This window comes from Lissotriton vulgaris, chromosome 10 (assembly GCF_964263255.1).
Source record: "Lissotriton vulgaris chromosome 10, aLisVul1.2, whole genome shotgun sequence".
In the NCBI taxonomy this organism is placed as follows: Eukaryota; Metazoa; Chordata; class Amphibia; order Caudata; family Salamandridae; genus Lissotriton; species Lissotriton vulgaris.
This window is the reverse complement of record NC_141698.1, coordinates 125,799,266-125,826,687: the sequence shown is the minus strand read 5'-3', so window position 1 is coordinate 125,826,687 and position 27,422 is coordinate 125,799,266. Positions and strand designations below refer to the sequence as shown.

General features: G+C 42.8%; 1 protein-coding gene across 1 annotated transcript in view; it reads right to left on the bottom strand.

The window, feature by feature from the left end:
- Nucleotides 1–27,422, bottom strand: part of LOC147684823 (cytochrome P450 3A21-like) — a 247,971-nt gene that overhangs the window by 51,880 nt on the left and 168,669 nt on the right. Inside the window, exon 10 of the mRNA XM_086940696.1 lies at nucleotides 16,410–16,570. Within this exon, the coding sequence (XP_086796822.1) occupies nucleotides 16,410–16,570 (161 nt within the window). The remainder of the gene's footprint in view (nucleotides 1–16,409; nucleotides 16,571–27,422) is intronic.

Here is a 27,422-nt window from a genome sequence, read left to right as displayed (position 1 = left end):
AGAACATGGCTAGATGTATAACTTCATCGAACAATGGGTACAATCCTGGATGTCGGAGGGCTCCGTCTCCACTTGGTTTGCGATTGAGTACGCCCACCGCTCTCTGGCCCCAAGAGTGACCCCCACCCTCACCGGGAGTGCTGCACATGCCCATCATCGCCAGGATCCTCAACTTCAAAGATAGAGACCTTATCCTCAGTGAGGCACGCAACCACAGATCTATATCATATTGAGGGCAGCCAATAATGATCTTTCCCGATTATACACGGGAAGTCCAAACCCAAAGGCGATCATTGACTGAGGTGAAACGGAAATTGCGTGCTTTGGCCCTTCAATATCAGCTGCTCTTCCAGGCACGCATCTGGGTGGAGTTTCAGAACAAATCCCTCTTCTTTGATTCTTCTGAGGCGGCCTGGACTTGGATGACTGAGGAATGACCACTAAGGGCAATTGCCTTGATTCCACCCAACAGAACTCGAGGTGGAGACACCCAGGAGAGATCACTCAAGCCAGGTGGAAGAGGCACACGCTCCCGTAAAGGACGAGAAATGCGCTGGGCCAGATCGGATTCTGCCACGAGCCCCAGACTACACCATAGACACAATGCAGCGCTCGACCACTCCCAGTCCCTTCAAAGGCCCGAGCCTGTGGTCCGCTCGGAACTTGACAATACCTCCTCCAAGGATCTCCCTCTGGACTCAGCTGATTCAGACCTCTCTCAAAGCCCAGCACTTCTGGGATGAACTCCTGAGCTGCCTGTATGCCATTCTGAGACGCTTGCAGTAAATGCTCTCGGAGAAGATGACTTTCGCTGTAATGTTTACTTTCCCTCATAATGCAGCGATAAATATCCTTATGTAAGAGGGGTCCTTCAAGCAAACCCATACCCAAGCATTTTAGTTTGGTTCTCTTCCCTTAGTTCATTTGGGGTGGCAGATACTTCCATCCTTGAAGTATAGGGTGGGGCGGATAGTCAGGGAAGGGGGGGACCATTGTCCAGTGTTCCAGTTCTTCTGTTATGTTCACCACACCAACAATTTCCTTCAACAGCAGATCGTTCTCAGACATTGCACATGGCCCAAGAGGGTGCTCACAGTTCCACAGTCTGCCCACAGTGTAGATAACTCCACACCCCGCTCATGCCATGCAAGTCTCCATCTGTGCCACTATTCGCCATGCTTATAATGGCGGAGATTCTCTCCGCATACTGTCATGGAATGTTAATGGATTATTAGAAAAGGTTAAATTAACTGCAGTCCTGGCGATATGCCCAACGCCAGGCAGCCGATATAATGATACTTCAAGAAACACCTTAGGGGCACTAACTGCCACTTTCTAGCGGCTGTGAATGAAAGAATGAATGAAGGGAGTCTTTTATCGTGCAACTTTGCCAAAGGGCATCAAGGCGCCTAAGCTGGTCATGAAGTTATAGACACCGCTGAGGTCCTTACAGATACACTTCAGAGAAAAGCCAGGTTTTCAGTGCCTTGCGAAACAAAGCGAGTGAAGGTTACCCTCGGAGTTCAGGGGGAAGGGAGTTGCATTGCAACCACAGAAAATGATCTGCCTCCCCATTTAGCTCTTACAAACCTAGGGACCTCAAAAAGATTTTTGTTAGAAGAGCGAAGGGATCGACTAGGAGAGCAGAGATGGATAAGTGACCTGAGACCCTCCGCACCTGTACCGTGGAGGGCCCCATGGGCAAGGCAAAGAATCTTAAAGGAGATCCTGGACTCAATGGGGAGCCTTGGTAGGCTTCTCCGAGCTGCTGAGGCTGAGGCCAGTCTAGGTAGGTTAAGGACCATCTTTGCCGCCGCATTCTGGACCATCTGGAGACGGTGCATAAGGCTTTTATTTATGCCCAAATAAAGGGCATTGCAGTAGTCCAGTCTTGAGGAAACTAATGCCACAGTGGCCTGTTTCCGAGCATTAGGGAAGAGATAGTGGGCAATCTTTCTAAGAACCCTAATAATACCACAGCAGGTGGAGACAGTCCTACTGACCTGACGGTCAAAGGAGAGAGTCGTATCCATCAACACCCCTAGGTTCTTAGCAAACTGATGGGGGAGGAGGGGAATCTCCAAGAGAGGCAGGCCACCAATCATTTGACCAGATATCCTGTCTACCCCCAAATATCAGCACCACCGTTTTCTCCCCATTTAGCTTCAGGAAGTTCTGTACCATCCACTGCGACACAGCCTCCATGCAGTTCCAGAAGTTCAGAGCTGATTCCTTAAAGGGCTGCGTAAGGGAGACCATTATTTGTGTGTCGTCAGCATACGACAGTACTTTCAGCCCAAAAGATCTAACTACCCTGGCAAGTGGGGTCACATAGATGATGAATAATATAGGACTATGGTTACGATAGAGCCTGGCACTCTGGATTCACCCGTGGTTCACGGGGTGTAGCAATCCTCATACGCAGCAATCTCCCCTTTACACCGATGATGACCACTACCGACCCCCAGGGATGCTTCATTGCCATTAGAGGATCCATAGGAGGAACTGCCCTCAACCTGCTCTCCATATACTCCCCTCCATCATTGCTCACTTCAACCCTAAAACGCACCACAGACCTTATCGCCTCACCACCCCCGGGCTGACGATCATTGGTGGAGATTTCAACCCAGTTATGCACCCAAATCTCGACACCACAAGCTCATAATCTAACACAATGTATGCCCACGCGCCGTTCCTCACTAACTGGGCAAGCACACTTGCTGTATGTGACACCTGGAGAATTTGGCTCACACATCTGCAGCGCATCATACACACATGCGCATTGACCATATCTTTATGCCTGAGCTAGACTGCCAGAAAATCAGACATATCACTATCTTTCCCAGATAGAACCCTAGGCACTAGCCTAGGAAAGAGGGATAATTTGAGTAAAGGTGAGAGGGATGCTTTAACAACACTCAAAACAAGAAATAATGTTCTGATAAAAGAAGCAGATAAGGGCGGTAATATCGTCATGCTCAATAGTGAGGACTATATCAAAGAAATTGATCGACAATTATCTGATACTAACTCTTACACTAAGCTAACATCTAACCCCATGACATCTATAACCTCAAATTTAGATAGAATTCTAAAATATTGGCATAATGCGGGATTGCTATCAGACATGGAGTTATAATATCTGACCGTTCCCAATGCTAAAGCAGCATATATATACATACTACCCAAAGTCCATAAGTGTATGATGGCACCCCCTGGAAGACCGATTATTTCTGGGATTGGGGGACCTATAGAAAGGGTATCGGAATATATTGATACCACCATACAACCGATTGTACGCAATATCCCCTCTTTTCTGGAAGACACCAAAGACTTGTTATGTAAACTTGAAGACTTAGAATGGACACCTGAATTCAGACTAGTGACCCTTGATGTATGCTCGTTATATACGAGTATCACTATTGATAAGGGAATGGCCGCCTTGACTTACTACCTCTCCAAGAGAGACGCTACTCTATATGAACATACATCCATGATAATTGAACTAACAAGATTTGCGCTTAAAAACAACTGTTTTAAACATTTGGAGGATTGGTATCAGCAACACTCTGGTGTGGCTATGGGGGCGAAATTCTCTCCCTCTTTCGCTAATATCTATATGGGTTTTTTGAAGATCAGCATATTTGGAAGAAGGGTCCACCACTACTTACTGAACAGATAGTATATTGGTGTCGTTTTATAGACGATGTTTTTATGATCTGGAGAGGGGATGAGGAACAATTGGACAACTTCCTGATCTATCTCAACAACAATGAATACAACCTGAGCTTTACGTCTGAATCCAGCAAAGACAACATTGTTTTTCTGGATGTTACTCTATTCATCGCTAATGGTAAATTGAAATCTAAACAATATAGAAAAAGCACGCCGTGCAATGCAGTTCTTCATGCGAGCAGTGCGCACCCAACATCCCAAATAGTAGCCATACCATATGGGGAAATGATGAGACTGAGGCGCAACTGCAGCACGGAAGAACACTTTGCACTGGAGATTGATAACTTAAAACAAAGATTCCTCACCAGGGGATATGACAAGGCCCTACTTGATAAAGCCTATAACAAGATACAGAAAGTACCTAGAGAATCCACACTAAAAAGGAAATGTAAGGGTCCCAAGAAACAAACCAATGACAAATTGGAATTTATAACTCAATACAATGCCAACAGTTCTCAAATCTTTTGCACATTACGAAAGCAGTGGCACCTTCTTAGGTTAGATCAAGATCTAGAGAAATACGTTGGGGAAAGACCTCGTATTGTATACAAAAAAAAGAAAACCCTGAAAAACATACTTAGCCCCTCTATTGTCAAAAAACCGCCACTGCAAAATTCCCAGACATGGCTGCCCCCCAAACCATGTGGCTTCTACAAGTGCACGCAATGCAATATGTGTCAGTTTGCAATGGATAAAAAAAAGTTGTGTTGCTATAATAACAAGCAAACCTACCACATAAACCACTTTATAAATTGCAATTCCAAGCTAGTTGTATACTGTATTATTTGTCATTGTGGGCTCATATATGTCGGAAGTGCGATACGGCCACTTAACACCTTGGCTGCTAGGCGTTTTCCCCCCCTGTGCTGGAAATTGCTCTTACTATGTATTCATGACGAGCTCAGCTCGTCATCAGCACAGCTCAACTGTGCATCATGACGAGCTGAGCTCGTCATCAGCATCGAAAGGGTTAAAGAAAGATTGCAAGAGCATGTAAGAGCCATCCGCAATAACAATGCAAGTTACCCACTGGCAACACTTTATAACAGGGAGCACCCAGACCTGGAAATGCTGAAAATACAATTCCATGGAATAGACATGATTAAACCAGACAGCAGAGGAGGGGATAATGTGATGGCACTGCGTAAATTGGAGACTAAGTGGCTTATTAAGCTTAGAGCAGTGGATTCGGGACTCAATACAGATAGAGAGCTACATGTATTTCTAAGGGATTAATGTGATTAATAAATTTTTCTTTAGATGACCTTTGGTCTTACTATGTACCTCTCAACGTTAATTCGTATTGCACTGCATGAAGTATTGACCTGCTGGTCATGGAATGATAAATGAATACTAGAACTAGGTGCCTCACATGCAATGTAGTAGAAGAAAGAATTAGGCAATGTACTGTTTACAATACTTTTTAGTTAATCAATTACAATAGGAACTGTAATAGAAGTCCATACTGTATGTTCCTCGATGTATGATGTATTTAAGATACATATACTTAATTATTGTGCCTAGTGTGATAATAACTGTTTATGGTGCTGAGAGATATACCATCATGATATACGTATTGCATGTTTTCCCTTCACTAGGGGTTTGTACAAGGGTCCAAGACAATACATTTTGATTTGGTCTTATTTCTGCCCAAACTGTCATTGGAATCGGCACGAACATTACCCTTAGTGCGGCTTACGTCCTCGCCCAGAGAACTATTTGCTCCTCAAATATACGGGGAACCTTTTATTAATAATTCACCAGTCAACAGAGTAACGCATGCTTAGTTCTAAGCATGTACTCGTCCGTGTTTTTGCTCGCGTGATAACGTCAAATTATATTTATCAAAGAATGCATAAACATATTGCGCCGAAAAATTGTTATGAAAATAGTTGTGCTTAACAACAAACATTATGTTTGTGTGTTTTTCAAAGACAATGCTTATAGACACCATGTAGTCGGGAACACTATAAGATGGCTACATTGTTTTTCTACAAGGCTTTACGGGCCAGATGCATCAAGCATCCATTTTGCGATTCCTTATTAGCGAAAAATAAGGAATCGCTAATAAGGAATAGCAAAATGGAATGCATCAAGCAATCACTATAAAAATAGCGATTCCTTAGAATTCCTTAATTGCGACTCGCAAATTGCGAGTCGCAATTAATGAATACCTCCCCATTAATTCCTATGGGCCTAGAGGCCCATAGGAATGAATGGGAAGACAATCTCAATTTGCGAATTGCAATTAGCGATTCGCAAATTGAGATTGCGAGTTCAAGGGTGCAGGGGTGTCCAAAGGACACCCTGTTACACCCCTGAATGTGATCTGTGCACATATGTTGCGCACACACATGCCCTTAGGGCATGTGTGTGCGCAACATGAAACTTTGAAAAATGCACAAAGTGCATTTTTCAAAGTTTTTGCAAATTACCATGAAGTTGTACTTCGTGGTAATTTGCGTGCCCTATTAGCGAATTCGCTATTTTTGATACTTTCATGCATTGCATTTAAGGAATCTCAATTTGAGATTCCTTAAATGCAAACAATCGCATTTTAGCGAATTCTCTATTTGCGATTTTTGCATTTGGGATGATGCATCCTAAATGCAAAAATTGCACTCGCAAAGGGCCAGATTCTGAGAATCTGGCCCTTTTGCGAGCGCATTTCGCTTGATGCATCTGGCCCTACGTTCTTTAGGGGCGGGTAACGCGCACGCACTGGGCGGATACTATTTTTGTCTTTAAAATATACGCGGGAATAGCAACTGGGCGTTTGGCGTTTTGGCTACTGGTTTGGAGTCGGCTGACAATCGACTCGTTAGAGGTGAGCGGTTAGTTCATCATGTGATTACTTTAGGAAGAGAGTAGTGTTTATGCTATGTATGAATTGCTTGTGTCTTGATATGAAGACCACTGTTATTTACAATATACATGATGTAAGTTTGACAATTATCACATTCTTGGAATTGGCGCAAAATATATATCTTTTCCCCTTTGTTGGTTATCTTACAGACTTATCATGGTCTTGTCTTCTACAAATACGCTTTAACCACTAAGAGGGACCTCCCGCCCAGTATTGATTTACTGCACAATAGGTGAGTGGATCGGGACTTATTACCATGTTTGTCTTAGAGGTGATTCATTGTTGATAAGGATGTTGTGTGGTTATATCTGAACATTTGCTCTTTACTTATAGATACTGTCACATACATTTCGGGTGACATTGGTGGCTAGGATCGATAATAACCATACCAAATATACCAAACTTTGGTAAGTGGGTGCTGTGTTACGAGCCTGATACTGTACCCTGAACATCTTTGTCGGGCTTGTACGTAGCATGATTATTGGACAGCATAATACCATTTCTGTTCCGCCTTAGCTTTACACTTTTTTTCTCAAATTAGGTTATCCTGGTTTAACAAGTTGTAGAGTGAATTGATTATTTTCAAATAATCTACCCAGAAAATTCTTGTTGGGCTTGTAGCAACATGGTGATTGGATAGCATATGCACCTATATGGATAATAATTCCCATTACGCTTTAGTGTTTCACTTTTCTGAAATCAGGTGAACCTTGTTTAACATGTTGCGGAACTAACTGATACTTTTTAACAATCGATCGATAAAGCAACTGGATAGATACGCACTACAGTGTACCTATGTGGCCTATTTTAAATAAGAAACACGGTCAAGTAAGAACGTATTTAGTTCTCATATTGAGAGCAGTAATGATTCGTTGTATAGGAGGTTACATTATTTGTGTTAAGGGATGATACACGTGTATATACAGATAGTGCAGCAGTGTTATTTCATGAGTATATGTGGTGTCTCCAAATAACTATTGCGCTGTGTTGTCAACTTTTAGATCCTTTCGCCAAACGGCAATTTCAATGAATATTAGAAGATCTGACATACAGCCGCATTTGTGTGGATAGGTGAGTTCTGTTGATTTTATCGTTTCCTTGCCTTACTGCCATAGTAGTTCCATGCAGGCTACTATCTAAGGGGATGAATACTTAGATCCCTATGAACTTGAAGATATATTCCAAAGAATATTGTCTGGGTTATTCTTAATATTCTCTGAACAAGTCATACCCAGATAGTGGATTGTTTGACCTTTAAGGTTATGTTTAATAAATGTGGATAGGCTATATAATAAGCAGAAATTTTGGTATTTTTTCCGTTTGTCCATAGGAAGTAAGGATGTCTAAACCCACTCCCTATCGCTATTGATGACACACTTCTGGGTGAATCTACCCCTTCTCAATACTTCGGATGCTGAACAACAGTCCGACTCATATTTCTTCTTTGGTAGGTACGAGTGCTCTGTCACCAGTTGGATTACTGATCATTCCAGTACTGTACTCACCGACATCAACTTAGTTATTTCAATACATATTAGATGATGCTTCTCCCAGCATTATAAGCTTAATAATTTTGTCAATGATAATGGTCTTTATAGCCAACTCAAGGTTGTAATAATATAGGTAACATTAAAATTGTGGCGATCGCAGGACATTCATAAACAATGGGTGTACATATGGGATATCCAACAATGAAATGATGTTTTGCTTGTGTGTTGTTTTTAAATTGTATATAATAATGTTTGTATGTGCTTTTTCCTTTATTTAAAATAAAATATGAATTGTATTTTAGGTGTAAATAAAAGGTATTGAATCTAATAGATATTATGTATTGTATTTATTGTTTTCTTGTTTAATGCTTCCAGCCTTGAAAAAGTCTCTGTGAGACGAAACACGTGTCGGCGGTGTGAGCTGTGAAGTTGTTATAAAACTATTGAAATATAATAAAAGAAATTTTGGAAGAATACAACCTGACTTGGATCTCTGAATTTGGAGTTGTATGAGCACAAATACTGGACACTATACAACTATGACTATTGACTAACGGTAGATTGTACAACGGGTTCGGACTTTGAATATAGTCTGATGATTTCCTATGCCATATACTAATTGAACATTAAATAGGAGTGCTAAAGTGGCTTGCTCTCTTCTTCTCTTGTTATTTAGGCATTCCAGCCTTATTGACATCCCTGGTGGTGGGTGTGTATCAGGCCACAAGAGCACCCGTTTGCAGGCAACATAACAATTACATCGCTTTGAACTATACGTCTTAAGACTCATTCTGTGAAGAATATTACTCTATGTGCGGACGCTTTCCCTCTTGTTAGGGAAACACTACCACCATTTCTTTTGCTTGATCTTTCCCAGGGATATCTGACCACTCGCCTATCATCCTGAGACTAGGGGACCCCCTGAAACACTTCTTCCTATGTGGAGGTTCAATGCATGGTTTCTCCAACACAAAAACCTTAAAAAGGCTGTGGGAACAGAACTCCAACAATACTTTCTCACTAATTGTGATTCGGTCCCCTCCCAAAGAACTCTGTGGGAAGCCGGTAAAGCCAAGGGCCAAGGGCCAACTCAAACTCAAGCGCCTATCCCAAGATGCTCTGGTCACTCTCTTAGAGGCCCAGGCGACTCTCCTCAAAATCCGGACAGCTGCCCAGCTGTAAGGTACAGAAGAGAGGCAACTCAGGCACTTGGGGGAGGAAATCAAACAAGTCTCCATGGAAACTGCCAAAATACTATATCGATCCGCTGTAGCCAGGATGTAAGGATTGGGGGACAAGAATGGGAAACTTTTACATTGTTTGGCCACATATTCAATAGCCAATCGCATCATCCCTTGGATCATAGACTCGGAAGGCACCATTCATCATGTACCTTCGGTGATAGTCCAGACCTTCTCCGTCTATTACTCCAAACTTTACTTGAGGCAGCAACCCGAGCTCTCTCTGTCAAGCTTGATCACCCAGATGCATCTCCATCTCCTTCAGCTAAGCCAGGCTGAGGCACTAGACCTGGACCTTCATATTACCCTGGAAGAAATCTGTGATGCTATATCACGCTCCGCTCCAGGTAAATCTCCGGGTCCTGATGGTTTCCCTCAGGAATACTATACCTCCTACTGAGAGACAATTGTTCCGCACTTGTTAAACATCTTTGTGGAAGCAGCCAAAAAGGGCCCCTTTCTACCTGAAACAGACGCCGCCATCATCGTGGTAATCCCCAAAATGCAACCTCCCTCATTATATTGCACCGAATATTGCCCAATCCCCCTCATAAACATGGAAGTCAAAATCTTTGCCTCGATTCTGGCCCACCGCCTGAAACCATATCTCTCCAAATTGGTCCACCTTGACCAATGTGGATTCATACCATGTCGGGGAACTAGACACTGCCTCAGACGCCTCCATGTAGCCATAGTGCACCGCCAATTACGAACCCCTTATTTAGCACTTCTTCTTCTGGACTCTGAAAATGCGTTTGATTCGGTAGACTGGCAATATCTAGAAGACGTACTAATCGAGATGGGCGTGGGCCAACACTTCTATAGCCTGGTCAAAGTACTATACTCTCAACCACAAGCATGAGTCCAAGTCAACGGGGCACACTCAGAGCTATTCTCCATTGAAAAGGGGAACAAGGCAGCGCTGCCGCTTCTCACCGCTCCTTTTCATCCTAGTGATGGAGCCCTTGGCATGTCTTGTGCAATCTGATGATCGCCTTCAAGGTTGGGGATGGCCAAATTCTGTGGAAGACAAAATAACATTACACGCGGATAATGTCTTGCTCTTCTTGGCCGAACTGGCCCAATCAGGCCCTCGCTGCCTCCGGCCTCTGTACCTCTTTGGGCAGGTCTCTGGTCTGAAGCTAAATTCCAGCAAATCCGTCCTGGTCCCTCTCTACTTATCAAGAGACTATTTCGAATGGCAATCCACGATACCTATCAGAAGGCAATCATTCATATATCTGGGACTTTGGGTGGTCCTACTTCCTGATCTCGCCTGGCCACTTAACATCACCCCGCTGATTAAGACTGTCCAAGCTGATCTCTACAAATGGCAAGCACTTCCCCTTAATCCCCTGGGAAGAGTCACCCTCTTTAAAATGATGATACTCCCCAGGTTCCTCTACATGATCCAAAACACCCCATTTCAATTCCCATCGTCCTGGTTGAGGGAGCTTGACATTCTGACCACTAAATTTCTTTGCGGTGGACGCAAACCCCGTCTAGCTCTATCCCAGTGCCGGATTCCGTTCTTTGATGGTGGCATGGGCATGACTGATTTAGATCTATATTATATGACAACCTGCTTACTCACGCTACATGAATGGTTCAATGGTGGCTGGTTGGACCCAGCATTCAGACTGGAACTGAGCTAACTGGGTCTACCCAGGATCTGGACGATGATGTACGGGGGAACTATCCCCAGGACAATGCCAACGCTGATGCAGGCAGTTCTCTTAACCTGGTGCACCTCCCTGCGCCACACCCAATGGACAAGCAAACTGGCCCAATACACTCCACTTTGGCAGGAGACATGGCTTCAGGAGGTCAGCGGCATGGAGGGATTCGGGTCATGGGACATCATTGGTATCTAGCAGCTTGGGGATGTGTGGGCGAGCAACCACATGAGCACCTTTCAAGACCTACAAACCTGTTATTCCCTGCACCCCTCCAATTTTATAGATACCTGCAGCTAAGTCATGCCCTCCACATACATAAACATCATGGCACATACCAATCATAACATAGCCCCTAGAGGCACAAATTATGACAGGTAACCTGGGAAGGGGGGTGTTTGTTTGTATCTACCTCTCCCTCACCAACAACACACCTAACACATTAGAACGGTTAAGAAATATGAGGGAGCAATGGGTGGGACCTCTTAAAGAGGAAGACTGGAGAGACGCTTTAATGGCACCCAAAACAGTCACCACCTCTTCCAGACTCCGTCTGGTCCAGCTATACTATTTACATGCTGCCAATCTAACACCCAAGTGCCTTTTTAGAGCAAGTATGAAGGCAAATGCTTTTTTTTATGTGCGCTGGGCTATAAACCAAGCAGACTTCTTTCACATGGTATGGGCTTACCCTATCATTGCATGCTATTGGGACCCAAAAAAAGAACTCACAGAGGTCCTGGGCTGGGAAGTTCTGCATAACCCCTAAAATATACTCCTGGGAATCACGGATGGGCTAGATGGCTCCCGAGCTGACAAACAATTTCTTACTACCGCTATTATGGTGGCCAAGCAGAACATTGCGGCTAGTTGGATAAATCTGATACCCCCAGGTGACCGAAATGGCGCAGAGGTGTTGACTGGTGCGCAGCACAAGAGAAACCGTTGTTCGAGGTCAGAGGGTGTCTGGCTAAATACCGGAAGGTCTGGGGCAAATGGCTGGGGCTGATAGAATGAAGATATCCCCTTCTGAACGATGTACTCTGTGTGGGATTCTGTGGGTTCATGTACTGCACACCTTTCTCCCCTAAACATGTCAAATGGAAATGTCAGACAACTGCTGTGGTATATTGTATTTAACTATGGATGGTATTCTTTGTTTGAAAACCAATAAAAATGTTCATAAAAAAATATTATAAAGTTAATAGCTATTTTATTACTACACTGTGTTGAATTTTATGGACTTGTGACAATAGACTTGTTTTGGTGAACTTTGTATTTAATTAATGCAGTGGTAGAATATACTTTGTATAGTTTACTTTAAATTATATGTATGAGAAGAATAGTTACAAAGTTAGCATCTAGTGTAGCAAGTTGTACATGTTGGAGTAATCTGGACCCACTTAGTATGCAGCAATGGAGTCCACCCACACACAGTTCTAATGCAACTACCATAGAAGTTGTATCAAAACTATTTAAAAGGAGTATGCAGCAGGGGATATCCCAAAAGCCTCAGTAGGAAGGCTCTCACAAGGATATGGTATGCCCTAGGGAAGCTCTTGATGTTTGTTGGTGAAGCACATATAGCAGTGGCTATGTTTGCTTCTAAAAGGAATCACAGGGAACCTACAGATCCACAATCCATAGTGTCACACTTATGTCCCAATTGGGCCTCTTGACAGTGACTGGCCCCTACAAACATGGCAACTCTATTGCTTATTAATTCTCTATGAATACAAAAACTTTGACTCATAGGCGAATATTCTACAAGTAAACTTTCACTGTACTTGCAATACAAACAATTTATAGCATTTGTTCCCCTTCTAAACTCATCTATGTGGTATAAGCACAAAGGGTATGTTTGCAAATTTCACATCAGAGAAGTATATGCTAAAAGTCTCAAAATCCTCCTCTAGTAGCACATTTTACACAATCCAGCTACAGTGAAAACAGTTTGCCTCGATAACTACTGATATGTCAAAAAGACTAGCCATAAGAGGTGAGATTTCTGCAATATTCAACAGAAGAGAATGCGGGTAGAGTGATAAAATGAGCTCTATTTCTCATGGACTGAACAACATGGAAGAAAAAATAGTAGAAGTCATTTGTAAGTTAATATTTCCTCTATTTATGAATTGTTGTTAAAACCCAGCCCTTCTTTACCTTATTGGTACGATACCTAAATAGATGTAGGCTACCGTATAACATCTTGCCAATTAGCTTAATATTGGGAGGGAAATTCAGAGGTTATGTCCAACTGATGGATCTTTCTAACTCCCTCGGAACTAGTAAAAGAGATCCCTGGTAGAATTTCCAGACAACTTTACCGGATTCCTGAATTCAATTTTCAGTTGCATTCAGTACTGCCTGCTAATATTGGCTCCTCATAGATTTAGTTTCATCAATTTGATTTTTACCATTTTCATAGTGGATTTCCTTAACTAGGTCTTCATCATATGGGGCCAGATGTATCAAGATACCGTTTTGCGAATTCTAAATAGCGTTTTTTTGCGAATGGCTATTTAGAATTCGCAAAGCGGTATGTATGTACAAAATCGCTATTTTTTAGCGATTTCTTATTATTCTTTATTTGCGAATTCGCAATTTGCGAATTCGCAAATAAAGAATAATTTCCAATGCATTCCTATGGGCCAGGAGGCCCATAGGAATGATAGTGCAATAATTCTCAAATTGCGAATTCGCAATTTGCTAATCGCAATTTGAGAATTATTTCAAGGGTGCAGGGGTGTCTCAAAGACACCCTGCTGCACCCCTGAAATCTACATGTGTATGCATGTGGCACACATACATGCCCTATGGGCATGTATGTGTGTCACATGCCACCCTCACAAATGCCAATTAGGGCATTTTCAAAAGAAATCGCAAATTACCACCAACTACAAGTTGGTGGTAAATTGCGATTTCTTAACACAAATTCGCAAACCAAAAATGTGTCATACATATCAATTAAGGAATCGCAAAATTTGCGATTCCTTAAATGCTATGGCAAAATAAGGAATCGCAAATAATTACGATTCCTTAAATTGCGATTTTTTGATACCTATGAAAAATCGCAAATCAGCAGTTTGCGAGTCGGAAAGGCCGAAATTCTGCGAATTTCGGCCTTTGCGAGTCGCAAAAGCCTTGATACATCTGGCCCTAAATGAGCAATGTGATGTTTAGATTCATGAACTCAAACATCCTTAAGTATTTATCACACTCTCTTCTACTAATGTCTTGCTCTATCAGAGATTCCATATAACAGCCACACTGAGTTTTTTTTCTTGTTGTGTTACTTGACATGATGTTACTGGCATTTTGGTTTGCACTGGCTACTTTTTTCCAATGTGAGTTTAGAGACTTGAGCTGAACTAATGACAAATACATTTCTGAGTAAGCTTCATATAACATATTGCATATACATATAGTATCACTCCATATAACATTAGTTGATGAAAACATCGAACCGTTGTTGAATTTGTACACATTCTTCACGGAATTATCTGTTTCCATGAGAATGCCAATGGTATTTTCGTAAAGTGTGTCAAATCAATAAGCCACATGGACCACTGACAAGCACCCATTCAGTGTTGCACCACTGTCAGTTTGCTCGGGACTGCTATACTAACATTTACCTGGACTATTGACGTCATTACTGTTTTTGGATAAAAGTTACCAATAACAGATTTTTACATTTAAAAGGCTGCTTAACTGAAACATAGTTTCCCTCATTTGTTTTTAAATGTACGTGCAATTTTGGTAGAACTGTAATTATTCCTCAGCTCGATATTTGGGAGGCTGTGTTCTGCTTTGCATATACATGGCAAAACAGACAAAAAAACTCAAAAATTCAAAGGTCCACATTATAGTAACATTTTAGACATTGTTCATTTCAAAATGAAACTACATTTCCTAAAGTCTGCACACCTGTAAAATTTCTGTAAGGAGTGATGGAAAAGCACAAAATCAATCATTTTCGTTTCTGAGGTTACTGTGATGTCATAAATGTGGTCAAGTTCAGAAGATAAAGTACAGGGTTAATGTGTAGTGGAAACATTAATTTAGCCTTTTCTAAGTCATTCCATTTAGGTTTTATCAGTTAAACCCTAATGATCACTTATAAGTGAATCCATAAGATCGTTTATTTGTTTTCGTCTTTGGTTTTCTCCATTTGTTTATTCTGAAATGAAGTGGTAAAAAGATACAGGGAATTATATTATCAAGCCCCAGTGATAATTATCGCTAAGCGCACTTAGCGCTCGGATAATTATCGCCGGGTAGCGTTGATTTTTATCACTGAGATAGCGTGCCATTAGCAACGCTTATCTCAGAAGTCATAAAAATCCTCGCGCTAACTGCCAAATGAGAGATTATCGCTGGAAAACCAACGATAATCTCTCGAAGTTTGGTGTTAGCTTGATGATAGGGGCTCACAAACTTAGCCATGATATCCACCTTCCATAGGATATCATGGCTAAGTCAGGAAAATACCAGGTGTAAAAACCGCAGTTAGCGCTGCTTTTTTTTATCCCTAACAGGGTTAGCGATATCCTTGATAATAGAGAAATGTCGCTTAACAACATTTCTCCTATTATTTTTCTCTGGAACGCCCCCTTTGCATCTCAGTAGAGTTGCAAGGGAAAGCGTAGAGAAAAAGGGTGCTAACATGCGAATTTGCGTGTTAGCACCCTGTTGCTGACTCCGCTTTCTTTGCTTTTAAAGACAAAAAAGCAGAGATAAATCCCTTGATAATATGCCCCAATACTAATCTCTTACTCAAAACTGGAAAAGTTACAACCAGATTTGGTGAAGCAGGAAAAAACATAGGGCGGATGATCCCCAACACATTAGCTTCTCATTTTGGTTCCTACATGTAAGCTTCAGCTGAGGCAGTAGAAAAAGGTTTGGACAGATGAAGACCAGACTTTGCATGAGGACAGAAGCTTCTGCCGTCAGGGTCCTTTTTGATTTTATATAAATGAATTCAGATGTTTTGAGAAATTGCTACGCTCTCTGGGCATTAGGGACACATTATCATTATCATAACTGCTCCCCTGAGTAATTTACACAATTGTGATCAGGTCATCATAGTGGCTGATAGCTGTCATAGTCCTTCTTCAACTATGTTTTATGAGATTAAAAGAGGGCCAGGCAAGTGACACTTACTCACACTCAGAAAGGTACCAATGGCACCAAGCACTGCGTGACAATGTGTTTACATTTTAGTAGCTAAATTTGCCTATGCAAATTTTAAAACAAAATAAAACTACTTAGGCCACAAGTTAAAGGTGGATGTGAATGGAACATCCTCCAAACACCAGGAGATATCCTTTCGCCCTTCCTCCATGTCCCTCAAAGTAGTCCCTTTAGCATCCTCCTTGGGCAGGTAACTTCGGCTCACCTTGTTTGGTAGGAGAGTATCTATCTCCTGTTGTACTTTCCGCTGAATATCAGGATGGGTTGCCAGGTTGTAGGACAGGAATGCCAGGGCGGTGCTGGTGGTCTCGTAGCCAGCCAATATGAAGATCATGGATTGGGCCAGAATTTCACTATCAGATAGTGCTGTGGAAAGAAGATCAACAGGAAAGTGAGATACAAAGAGTGAGATAATGAATATGCTGTGCTTTATTATGTTAGGATGTTTTATGTTGTTCTGTGCTGCATTGTGCTGTGTTATTCTATGCTGTATACTGTTATGCTGTGCTATGTTATGCTACGGTGTTATGTTGGGTCATGCTGTGCTTTAGTGTGCTATTCCAGTGTGTGTTGTGATGTGTTGGGCACGGCTATACTTTGTTATGTTATAATGTGTTGCCGTGCTATTCTATAGTATATAAGGGTGTGTTATGTTGTATTGTGAAGTGCTATGCTTTGTCATGCTGTGCTATGCTGTATTATGTTAGGATGTGTTATGTTACATCATGTTATTGTGTGTTAATGTGTGTTGTGTGATGTGCTGTACTTTGTTGTTTTAGGGTGTGTTATGTTGTGTCATGCTGGACTATGCTGTTTTGTTATGTTGTTTATGAGTTATGTTGTGTTATGGTGTGTTGCATTATGTTAAAGTGTGTTGCTTTTTTGCTATGCTGTATTGTTCTGTGTTGTAATGTGGTGTAATATGTTGTGTTATGCACTGATATCCTGTGGTATGATGGGATCCATTGGCTGCTCTGTTTGCTTGCCCCAGCCCCATCCTGATTGTGCATAAAGAGGTGAGGTTGTTTTATCGGGAGGATGTTCTTTTAATGAAATCATTGCTGCTTTACCTCTCCATCTGAATGAAAGAAGAAAGTAGCTTTACCAAACTGATTATACTTGATTGTTTAAAACTGGATTATGCTTTTTGCATTCCATGGCTGGACTATATAGTTTCCACATTTCAGACTGTTTTTCATTTGGCAGTGGGGGAGGAGCCAACCCAAGTATTACCATTAATTAAGAGTCAGTTTCCCACCCATCACCCAGGATCAATTTCGGGAATTACTATCTAGAGTAAAATCCGGTGCCCCTTCAGACAGCTGCCCGCCCTACATTCTAAAAGAGTGCTTCCTGACCCACCCAGCCCCGGCCCTTACACTCTTGAACAAATCCTTGACTCTTGGCTTAGTCCCCACAGCTTTTAAAGAAGCCATTGTCATTCCGCTTCTAAAAAAACCGGGGGCAGACCCAGCCTGCAAAGCCAACTTTCGGCCGATCTCGCTGCTGCCCTATTTGGCAAAAGTCCTTGAGGCACACGTGGCCAAATGCTTATCTAATTTCCTCGAGGAATCTTCCTGCTTCGACCCCCATCAGGCAGGCTTCCGGCCTGCTCATTCAACCGAAGCAGAAGTCACGACAGTTCTGGACACCCTGCGCGATTGTGCTGACAGACGCTCTCCACAAGCCCTGGTGCTCTTAGACCTCTCGGCCGCTTTTGACACGGTCGACCACGACATCTTGGTCGACCGTGTCAAACAAGCCGGCGTCAGGGACCTAGCAGCCGGCTGGCTGAGATCTTTCTTGACTGACCGCAACCAAACCCTGCGCCTTGGTGACTTAATGGGCACCAAACAGGTCATCACCTGTGGAGTGCCACAGGGCTCCTCCCTGTCTCCTCACCTATTTAATTTGTATATACTCCCTCTGATTCAGACCTTAAGAGATAACCAGGTGAGAGTCTTCAACTATGCAGACGACTTATAGCTGCTGTTCACCATCGACAACACCGAAGACTCCATACGGCACTTCCAGTTCACCATGAGCTTCATCAAAACTTGGATGGACCAGAACCAGCTCAAATTAAACCCAGGTAAAACGGAACTAGTCCTGACAGGTGAAAGCAGCAAGTACTGGGGCCCGCATTATTGGCCTTCTGAACTAGGTCAAGCTCCAATACCTTCCCTGTCAGCTAAAACACTTGGAGTCACTGTGGACCGTGACCTATCTCTTAAAACCCAAGTTGGTCAAGTGGTCTCCAAGTGTTTCTTCCAACTGAAGAAAATCCGGAAGGTACGCCGCCTGCTTACACCCGAGGCACTCACCCAGGTGGTGATTTCTACTGTACTGCCCCATCTGGACTACGCAAATACCATCTACCTAGGCCTTCCCAACTACCTAGTTAAGCGACTCCAGATGGCACAGAACCATGCCGCAAGGCTAATTCTGAACCAACCTAGGCGTCAGGCAGCCACCCCCCTCCTTAGGAAACTACACTGGCTCCCTGTGGCCCAGCGATGTGCCTTCAAAACTGGTTGCATAATCTTCAAGTCCCTTCACTGTAAAAGCCCATTATTCATCAACAACTTGATTTCCAAATACACCCCGTCCCGCAACCTACGCTCACTCCATCAGAACCTCCTGCAGTCGCCTTCCTTCAACTTAAAGCGTGCAGGAGGTCGTAGGTTTGCTACCCTTGCTTCCTGCTTGTGGAATTCTCTCCCGATGGAGACCCGGAATTGTCAAGATCTCCTCTCTTTCCGGAAAGCCTTGAAGACCTGGCTATTCAGACAAGCATTTTTATAACCCTCTTCCCTCTATGTTCATGTTATTGCTGATCACAGCGCCAAGCAACCAATCGGTGACAGTGCGCTCTAGAAATATTTTTATAACTATAACTAACTAACTAAGAGTCACAATAAGGCCACTTTTTCTCTGCATAGGTCTGAAGCTAGACTTTGTGAAGAAACAAAGAAAACGACGGTCGGTATGTATATGTCCTTGGAGGAAAGGGGGGGGGTGTCAGGAGTATTTGATGTGTGTTAAAAACAACCAACACAGGTATGTCCTAAATAGAATTAGAAGTGGTATGGTGCACCATTTGGTTTCATTTCCAAAGATGAATGCCTGTACCCCTGACAAAACCCCTTGTACCTGTGATGAAATGAGTAAGCAGAGCACACAGCACTTTAATTTATTCTGTAAGTTTTATAAGGCGCTACAATGCCAATATTGGAAACCCGTTTTTATTATGCAGAATACAAGAATCTACAAAGATGCACTGATATTTCGGCTTGCATGAAACAATCAATTTGTGTTTTAGTGTTGTCCATTTTATTGTAAAAGCTATTTATTTAAGGAAATATATTGTGTTAGATTCCGTCCGGGGTTTATGATTGTTATGTGATGATATCTTAAAGGATTATATTGTTCTACGAATAATATTATTTGAATTGCCTTTTAATTGTATGTACTTTTATGGCAGTTTATACGTGCCGAATGATGTTCTTACATTGAAATGAATTGATAAGGTCCCTAAAGTTTGGTCATGCTGTACTATGTGAGGGTGTGTTGTGCTATGCTATCCTGTGTTATGTTAAGGTCTGTTATGTTCATACAAAAAGAAGGTGCCCTGGATAGAAGTCAAGCAGGAGACACACTTGTAGCCAAAAAAAAGTTCTTCTTTTTATTTAATCTCGTTTGTTTTAAAACCGGCACACAACCAACACGTTTCGTTCCCTAGTGCCACGGGAACTTAGTCAGGGCTTTCTGAAAGTATCCATTAATATATGGAAAACTGGAATATTTCAAGATCGGTCAAATGCAGATGTTCACAAGCATGTGTAGGATTCAATTAATATTGAGCGGTCCACGTAATTCTGGATCAACGAGACAGGTTTCAGAATGGCACACATAGATTCAAGCAATACTTCTAAAGGGTTTCTTTAAAAAGATTCTTAATAAAATGAAATAATAATCACCAGGTGGAAGTATGGACTTATAAGTATAAAAACACCTGGGTAGGAGTAAGACCCGCTGTTAATATCGAAAAATGAACAAACGGCTACTAGGCAGCGTGGTGGTATGCAGCGGCATAGATGTAATGCTGCTGGTCCTACTTATACTTATGGGTCCCTCGACGTATGTGTCTATATTTTTCTCCTGTGACTACCATTGGATATTGGTTTCATTTCTATTAAGATATTGACAGCGGGTTTGACTTACACCCATGTGCGCTTATATTTATGAGTCCATGTTCCAAAATTGTGATTTTCGCTGGATATAGGTTTCAGTTTATTAAGCTATTGGTAACGGGTCTTACTCCTACTCGGGTATTTTTATACTTATGAGTCCAGCACTGTGCCCTGAATGTATGAGAGTCGGGATTGCCCATCGAGGCTACATGATCACGGTGTTTGCGTGTGGGTGGAGGCAGCCACAGAGCTGCAGTGGAGCCTCCAAGCGGCTGGGAAAATGGCGGCCCGGACCCTATCAGCCCCATAAGTGGAAGGAACATTGACGGTAGGTCGGACTACCGGGTGTGTATGACTCCGGTAAGCAGTAGGGTGAGGGGAAGGAGAAACACTCTTGCCCCTAGAGCCCCTGTAGCCCACAATGGGGAGTCCACTTTGTAATAAATTGGAGTTGTGCCACTATGTAGTTGTATTTATAATTAGGAGGTCCAGGTCCCTCCTTCAGTTGTGGAAGTCAAATGCTACCCTAGTACTTCTACATTTCCAAATTGCCGATTACAGTGTGTCCTGGTCTTTAAATAATGACTACGGTAATGACACTGGTAAATTATTAAAGATACATAGTAACCTGCATATTTTTATTATTATGCACAGTTCTAGTATGTCTATCATTGACAGGGGGATCATCATCAAGAACTACATAGAAGTCCTGGACAATACTGGACAACTGTTTGTACCATGCATTTATTGCAGTCGGTCTTGCGGTTGTGCCTTTTCCTACCTTACTCCCAAAAAACATGGACCGAGTTCCCTCCCAATATTAGCCCCGAAAGCAACTTTCCCCAATTTAGACAAAGCTGAAAACATGGCTTTTTATTTCTCCTAAAGCTCTCTCTCGTCCGCTAACCAGACGGCCACATGTATCAAAACTCTATTTTGCATTCCTTAAATTGCAAATTTTAGGTAATTGCTATTTAAGGAATGCAAAACGGTATATAACAAAATAGTGATTTCTAAAGATTCACAATCAGGTAATCACTATTAGATAATGCTACTTCATTCGTTCCGATGGGCCTAAAGGCCCAAAGGTGTGAATGGTTTTGCATTAGCTAATTTGTGATTACCTAATTGGTAATTGCAAATTAGGCAAGGCAAAACCAAGGGTGTCCGGGGCCCCCTGAAGCACCCCCCAAAACATGTGCACATGTAAAGAGAACACATCCTCTAGGGGTGATTACCTACAATTGGAACTACAAAGCCTTTCATACATCTTGAAAGGCTATTTTGTATCCGTAAACGACGGAAATTACCAATTCGCACCGTTTGAGAATGCAAAATTGTTTGATATATGTGGCCCTCTGTTTTCTATCTTTTGTAATCTAGCATCAGGACACCCTTTTCTGGGCAAAAGTGTGCTTTACAAGCTTTGAGGATTTTACTCTCAATTGAATATGTATCTGTGTGTCAAATCTGTACCACTGGGCCTCTGAAAGACATGGGTGCAGCCATTAAAGGGGCTGAAACATCCTATTGCTGTTTGACTGTTTCTGTACTATGCAGTGGGAAAAGTGTTTTATTTTCAGCATCTGTGTTTCTTGGGTCTTAAGACATAGCATGATATCATACTCATATAGAGATATCATATTCTGGCATCCACTATATCTAATACATTCAATATTCCATATCGCTGAAAGTGTTCTAGGGCCAGCACAAACCAGATTGGCGAAAGGGGGCATCCCTTTCTCATGCCCCTCTTTATTGTCAATTCTCCTAAATATACTACTTACTGTCGTAGTCTGATCTCAGGGTCTGTATACCGCATCTAGATCCAACTTTGTTGGAATTGTAGGTTCAAGTCCCCTTTTCCAGAGGACTATTTACAGGTACTTTCAACCCTGGAATTAAAAGGCCTTCTCTATGTCAAGCGTCACCACTGAGGCCAATGAATATGCTACAATGACCTCTGCTAGGACTTGAAACTGTCTTCTAAAGTTTAAGCAGGTCTGTGACCTGGCATAAAAAACATTCTGTTCAGGGTGCATAAATCGTGTAATCAGCTTTTAGTAATGGTAATGTCTCATACAATGCTTTGTTTAACAAGTCTGTACTCTGCTTGGGTAGAACTACAATTACTGCTTCCCTCATTAATTCAAGTCTGTATCCGAAATTCTCTTCTCGACAGGAAAAAGTGATAGTGGTCGTTACATCCGCAATAGAACCCAATATCTCAGCCAAGGCTTGGCAAGACCATTTCCAGTCCCTGTACAGGGTTGTTGATGGGGCCCCAAATAACCCCCCACTGAACGCCAGTGCCTCACTAGAAGGGGACCCACTCACAGAAGCGGAGGTACGAATAGCCATTTCAGGGTTGACATCAGGCAAGGCGCCTGGTTTGGATGTTTTACCAGGCGACTTATTCAAACAGGAGCCTGATGTTTGGGCACCCTACTTGGTGATGATATTTAATGCAGTTCTGAGGGGTATGGAGGTGCCCAGTACTTGGCTGGGTGCAGAGATCGTTCCCATATATAAGAAGGGATCGCCTCTGCTCCCAGCCAACTACAGGCCCATCAGTCTCATCGATGTTCCTCAGAAAATATTTGGTAGGCTGATACTTGATCGCCTACAAAGTTGGATTGAGGAATTTGCCATCTTGAGCCCCTACCAGGCTGGGTTCAGAAGGGGGGTCTCAACCACGGACCGGATCTTTCGTCTGAATCTCTTGTTTTGGAAGACTGCGACAATCGAGGGCGGCAGCTTGTACACAGTTTTCGTAGACTTGCGTGCAGCCTTTGATTTAGTGCCAAGAGACAAATTATGGACAGTTTTAGCGGAGTTAAGGATCCCGGTTGATATTCTGTCAATCCTGATAAGATTACACCAGGGGAACTTTGCTCGGGTCAGGTGTGGTAGAGATGGGGCACTCTCGGGAAGATTCCCCATTGACAGAGGGGTAAGACAGGGCTGTGTGCTTGCACCGACCCTGTTCTGCCTCTTTGTCAATGGGGTAATTGACCATCTGAACAGGTTGAGCGACATTGACGCTCCCAAGCTCACCGGCAGCAGGGTACCCGCCATCATGTTCGCGGACGACACCCTGCTGCTGTCCAAGTCCCCCATGGGTATACAACGGGTCTTGGACGGGTTCTCAATTTTTTGTGTGGAGCGAGGGCTGGAGATCAATGCACTGAAAACCAAATACATGATCTTCAACCCGCCCCCATCAACTCGCCCGAATCCCACCATAGGGCCTTCAAGACTAGAGAGGGTCCTCACTTTCGAATACTTGGGGGTAACCATCAACCAGAATATGACATGGGACTCGCACCGAACCAAGGCTAACATGAAACTGGTTCAGTTAACGGGTGGTATCTCTAGGATGGCAGTAGGTCGACCTATAAGCCTTTTGGTCCCCTCCTCCAAATCTACAAAATGCAGGCAAGAGGGGCAGTCAGCTATGGTGGAGAATTATGGGGTCATACAACTGCCCAGAACTTGCAGATTAGTGAGAACAACTTCATAAGGCAGCTGGCAGCCCTCCCTCCTAGTACCCCCCTGCTCCCGCTGAGACTAGACTTATGTCTCAGACCTATTACAGAAGAGCTGGGACTAAAACCTATACTTTTTTGGCGTAGAATCTGGAGCACGCCAGAACTATTAAAATTATAGGGCTGAGCTCGAAGAGATCCTACGCCTACCTAAAGCTGCACAAGTCCAATGGCTGAGATATATCAAACAAACATGTGAGACACTAGGAAGACCAGAACTATGGCTGGATACAGGAAATGCATGCTGCAGGATCCCACGTAAATTTCTTTCAAGGATTTTCTATGAGCACAAGCTACTTGTCTCAATCAAGAGCACATGCGAGGGGTCTTTAACAAATTTGTTCACTAAATCTAAAGACTCATTCCACCTTGAGCCTGTCCTTGATGGCATTAGCCCAGTTATCACCAGGAAATTATTTATGCAGTGGCGATATGGCACTCTACCTCTCAGGGCATTTACGGATCGCTGGGCTAAGTCCCAGCCCTCAACACTGTGCCCAGCATGCTCAAATCCCCGAGAAAATGACCTGCATGTTATATTCTTTTGCAAAGTTACCAAAGACCTAGGAAGTACTGGCTTGTCCCACTTCTTAAAAACCTCGGTTTTAGGCACTACCTCCCAGCTTACAGAATATTAACACCTTGGCTGCTAGAGCAATTTTCCTCCAGTGCTGAATTATTTAAAAGCCCCTTGTTCATGACGAGCTCAGCTCGTCATCAGCACAGCTCCACTGTGCCTCATGACGAGCTGAGCTCGTCATGAGCATTGAAGGGGTTAAAGACAGAATTATCCCCCCCCAATTGTGTTTGCAGTGGCAACATTTTTAACAGCAATGTGGCATACCCGTAACCGCTGCATCAAGTCTGTTACAGATAAATGAATTGCTTTTTATGACTCCCTAACGTATTGTATTGTAATTGATTTTAATCAGATCAACTGTATCGTTCTTAAATCCTCTTATACTGACACTGTTTTAAATTGTTTTAAATTGCTGTACTCTTTTATGATCTAAATAGATCGAAATAAAGATTGAAACAAAAAAGATTTACCCTCTCTAGTTGTTGTATAGTTCTAGGGGTTTCGGACACTGCCGAGAGTTATAGAAATGAAATGGTAGACCATCTGCCCCTGAGGTTTTGTTCTTACGCCTCATATGACTAGCTTCTCTTATCTCTTCCACATTACAGGCTTTTCTAGTGCTTCCCTCCAATCGTTGGTTAGCATTCTTAAATTTGCTGGAGCCAAGTACTCGGCAACCTGGAAGCTGGAACCTTGCTGTTTACGCAGTTAGCACTGATCACTCCACTGCTGGATACTTCACAGTGAACACACAGAAAAAGAAAAACTCACACATTGGCTTAAATCTGAAAGTTCCTCCTATTTCTGTTCAGACCTGTGCCTATGTGGTTCTATTTGGTAAGGATCAAGGGAACACCAGAGCGTTCAGTATTCATGTCCTTTAGCAAGTATCAGCTGGCATAAAAAAATTCACCATTTTCGTTGTAGAAATGATTGTTGTCAGCCTTTACATTCTAGTGTGTTGGTTTGTTTATATATTACATGGATGTATGACGGTATCACGCGTACTTTTACAACGCGTACCGTTACCACGCTACTTTTACCACGCAAGTCGTTACAACGACTTGCGTGGAGGGGCGCTGGATAGTAAATTATTTAATTTACTATTCCAACTCCAGTCCCCGTGGACTCTAGGGAAAGGAGTTGGATAGTAAATTAAAGTATTTACTATCCTGGAGCGCCCCCCAGCGCATTTCTTTGTAACGACCTGCGTGGTAAAAGTAGCGTGCTAACGGTACTGCGTTGTAAAAAATGCGTGGTAACCGGTGCATACCATATTACATAGTCTGAGGTCATGAATTAACCTCAGTTCCCTCTGATCAGTCCAGTTGGTTTGTCTTAGTTATCCTACTGTGATGATTCTGAATAATGCAACTGACTCAACTTCTTACAGGGCAGGGCATCTGCCAGTGCCACTGCTGCTACACATTCTGCCATAATTAGGCATCAATATCTTGTGTCCTCCTACTGGCTTTGATGCATGTCTTGTTTTAGTTTCTCGCCAGTCTCTTCTTTTGCAGTTGAGATATTCTTCTCTTCTAGCCAATCCAAGATGGCTGACCTGTATGAAGAATCGGGCACAGCCCTCATGTATCACCTTTAACTTCACCTAGTTTAACAGCATGTAGCAAAGCTTTTCAGAGCTTCCTTTTCACTTCTATGAAATACCACCTTTGTACTACCACTGCTGTCAGGTAATCTGGAAATAGAGAAACAGTAGCATTGTCCACTTTGTAGGAGCTGTGTGCAGCATGAGTGGGCATCATTCTGCAGGATAATATCCTGGTCATTATAGTTCAGGAGCTTTGCATTCGATGGATGGGTGTGTTAGGGGGCACTTAGCAGGACCAGTGCTTTACAAACCCTCTCAATCACAAAGAATCTAGAGAGACCCTAAAGCACAACCACCATTGGCAGCTACTTTTCCAGGTAGGCAGCTTTGTCCCAACCCTCTGCATGCTCTTGGAGTCCAACTATTCTACTGCTACTTCTGCAAGCTCTTCCTTCTGTATTTTCTGCGTGAAATTCTAAGTCTCGTACACTTTCTAGTAACCAACCTATTTTTGCTGATTTCAGAAATTTCAGACTTCGCACAGCAATGTCTGTCAGCCCATATTCCTTTTGGTTGGACCACAGCGATCCTATATCTATGGCTACTGTGCCGATTTTGAATTCAAGGACAGTTTGCGATCCATGCACTGCTCAATCTGCTATCCAGGCTGTCTGTTGGGTCAGATGATGCTACCCTGTTTATCTGCTTCTGCTACTAGTCCTCCTTTGGCACTGGACTCAGACATCAGTGATGCCACTACCACAGTTTGCCCTGTGCTCTTGAGTTTAACCACTGTTCCAAACACAGGTTGTTTACTCTATTTTGTCGTTCCCTGATGACTCACTGGTTCCGACTGTTAGCACGTGAAGTGTTTATTGGTCCTAACCGTGGGTCACATTAGTGGCTACAATATGGGTTGCAAATCTTTTCTCTACTACTTACTTTAGTTCATGGTCACTTGTGGGTGAATTTTGGGGTTGGTGGAGAAATACCCTTCTTTACTGCTCACCAGTACTCGTCTGGGCAATCTGCCTAAACTGTACCAGTCCACCTGTGCTGTAGCGAAAACACCACTTTTCACTGTCTTGGCCACACCCTGTCGCCATCAGCCATTTAATACCTTGCACCCTGGTTTTCTTGAAAAATTGAATAAAAAATGCAGGGCCCAGGAGAATAGGTGGAGGAAGGAATATCAGGAGGTCAAAAGAGAAAAATATAAATCAATAATTGAGGAGTACAAAGCTTTGATAGTGGTAGGAAAATCTAAGTGTTTTGCACGAAAAATAAGTGCAGCCAAGGATTCATGGAGTGAATTAAAATGATTAATTTGCTTTTAAAATGTAAC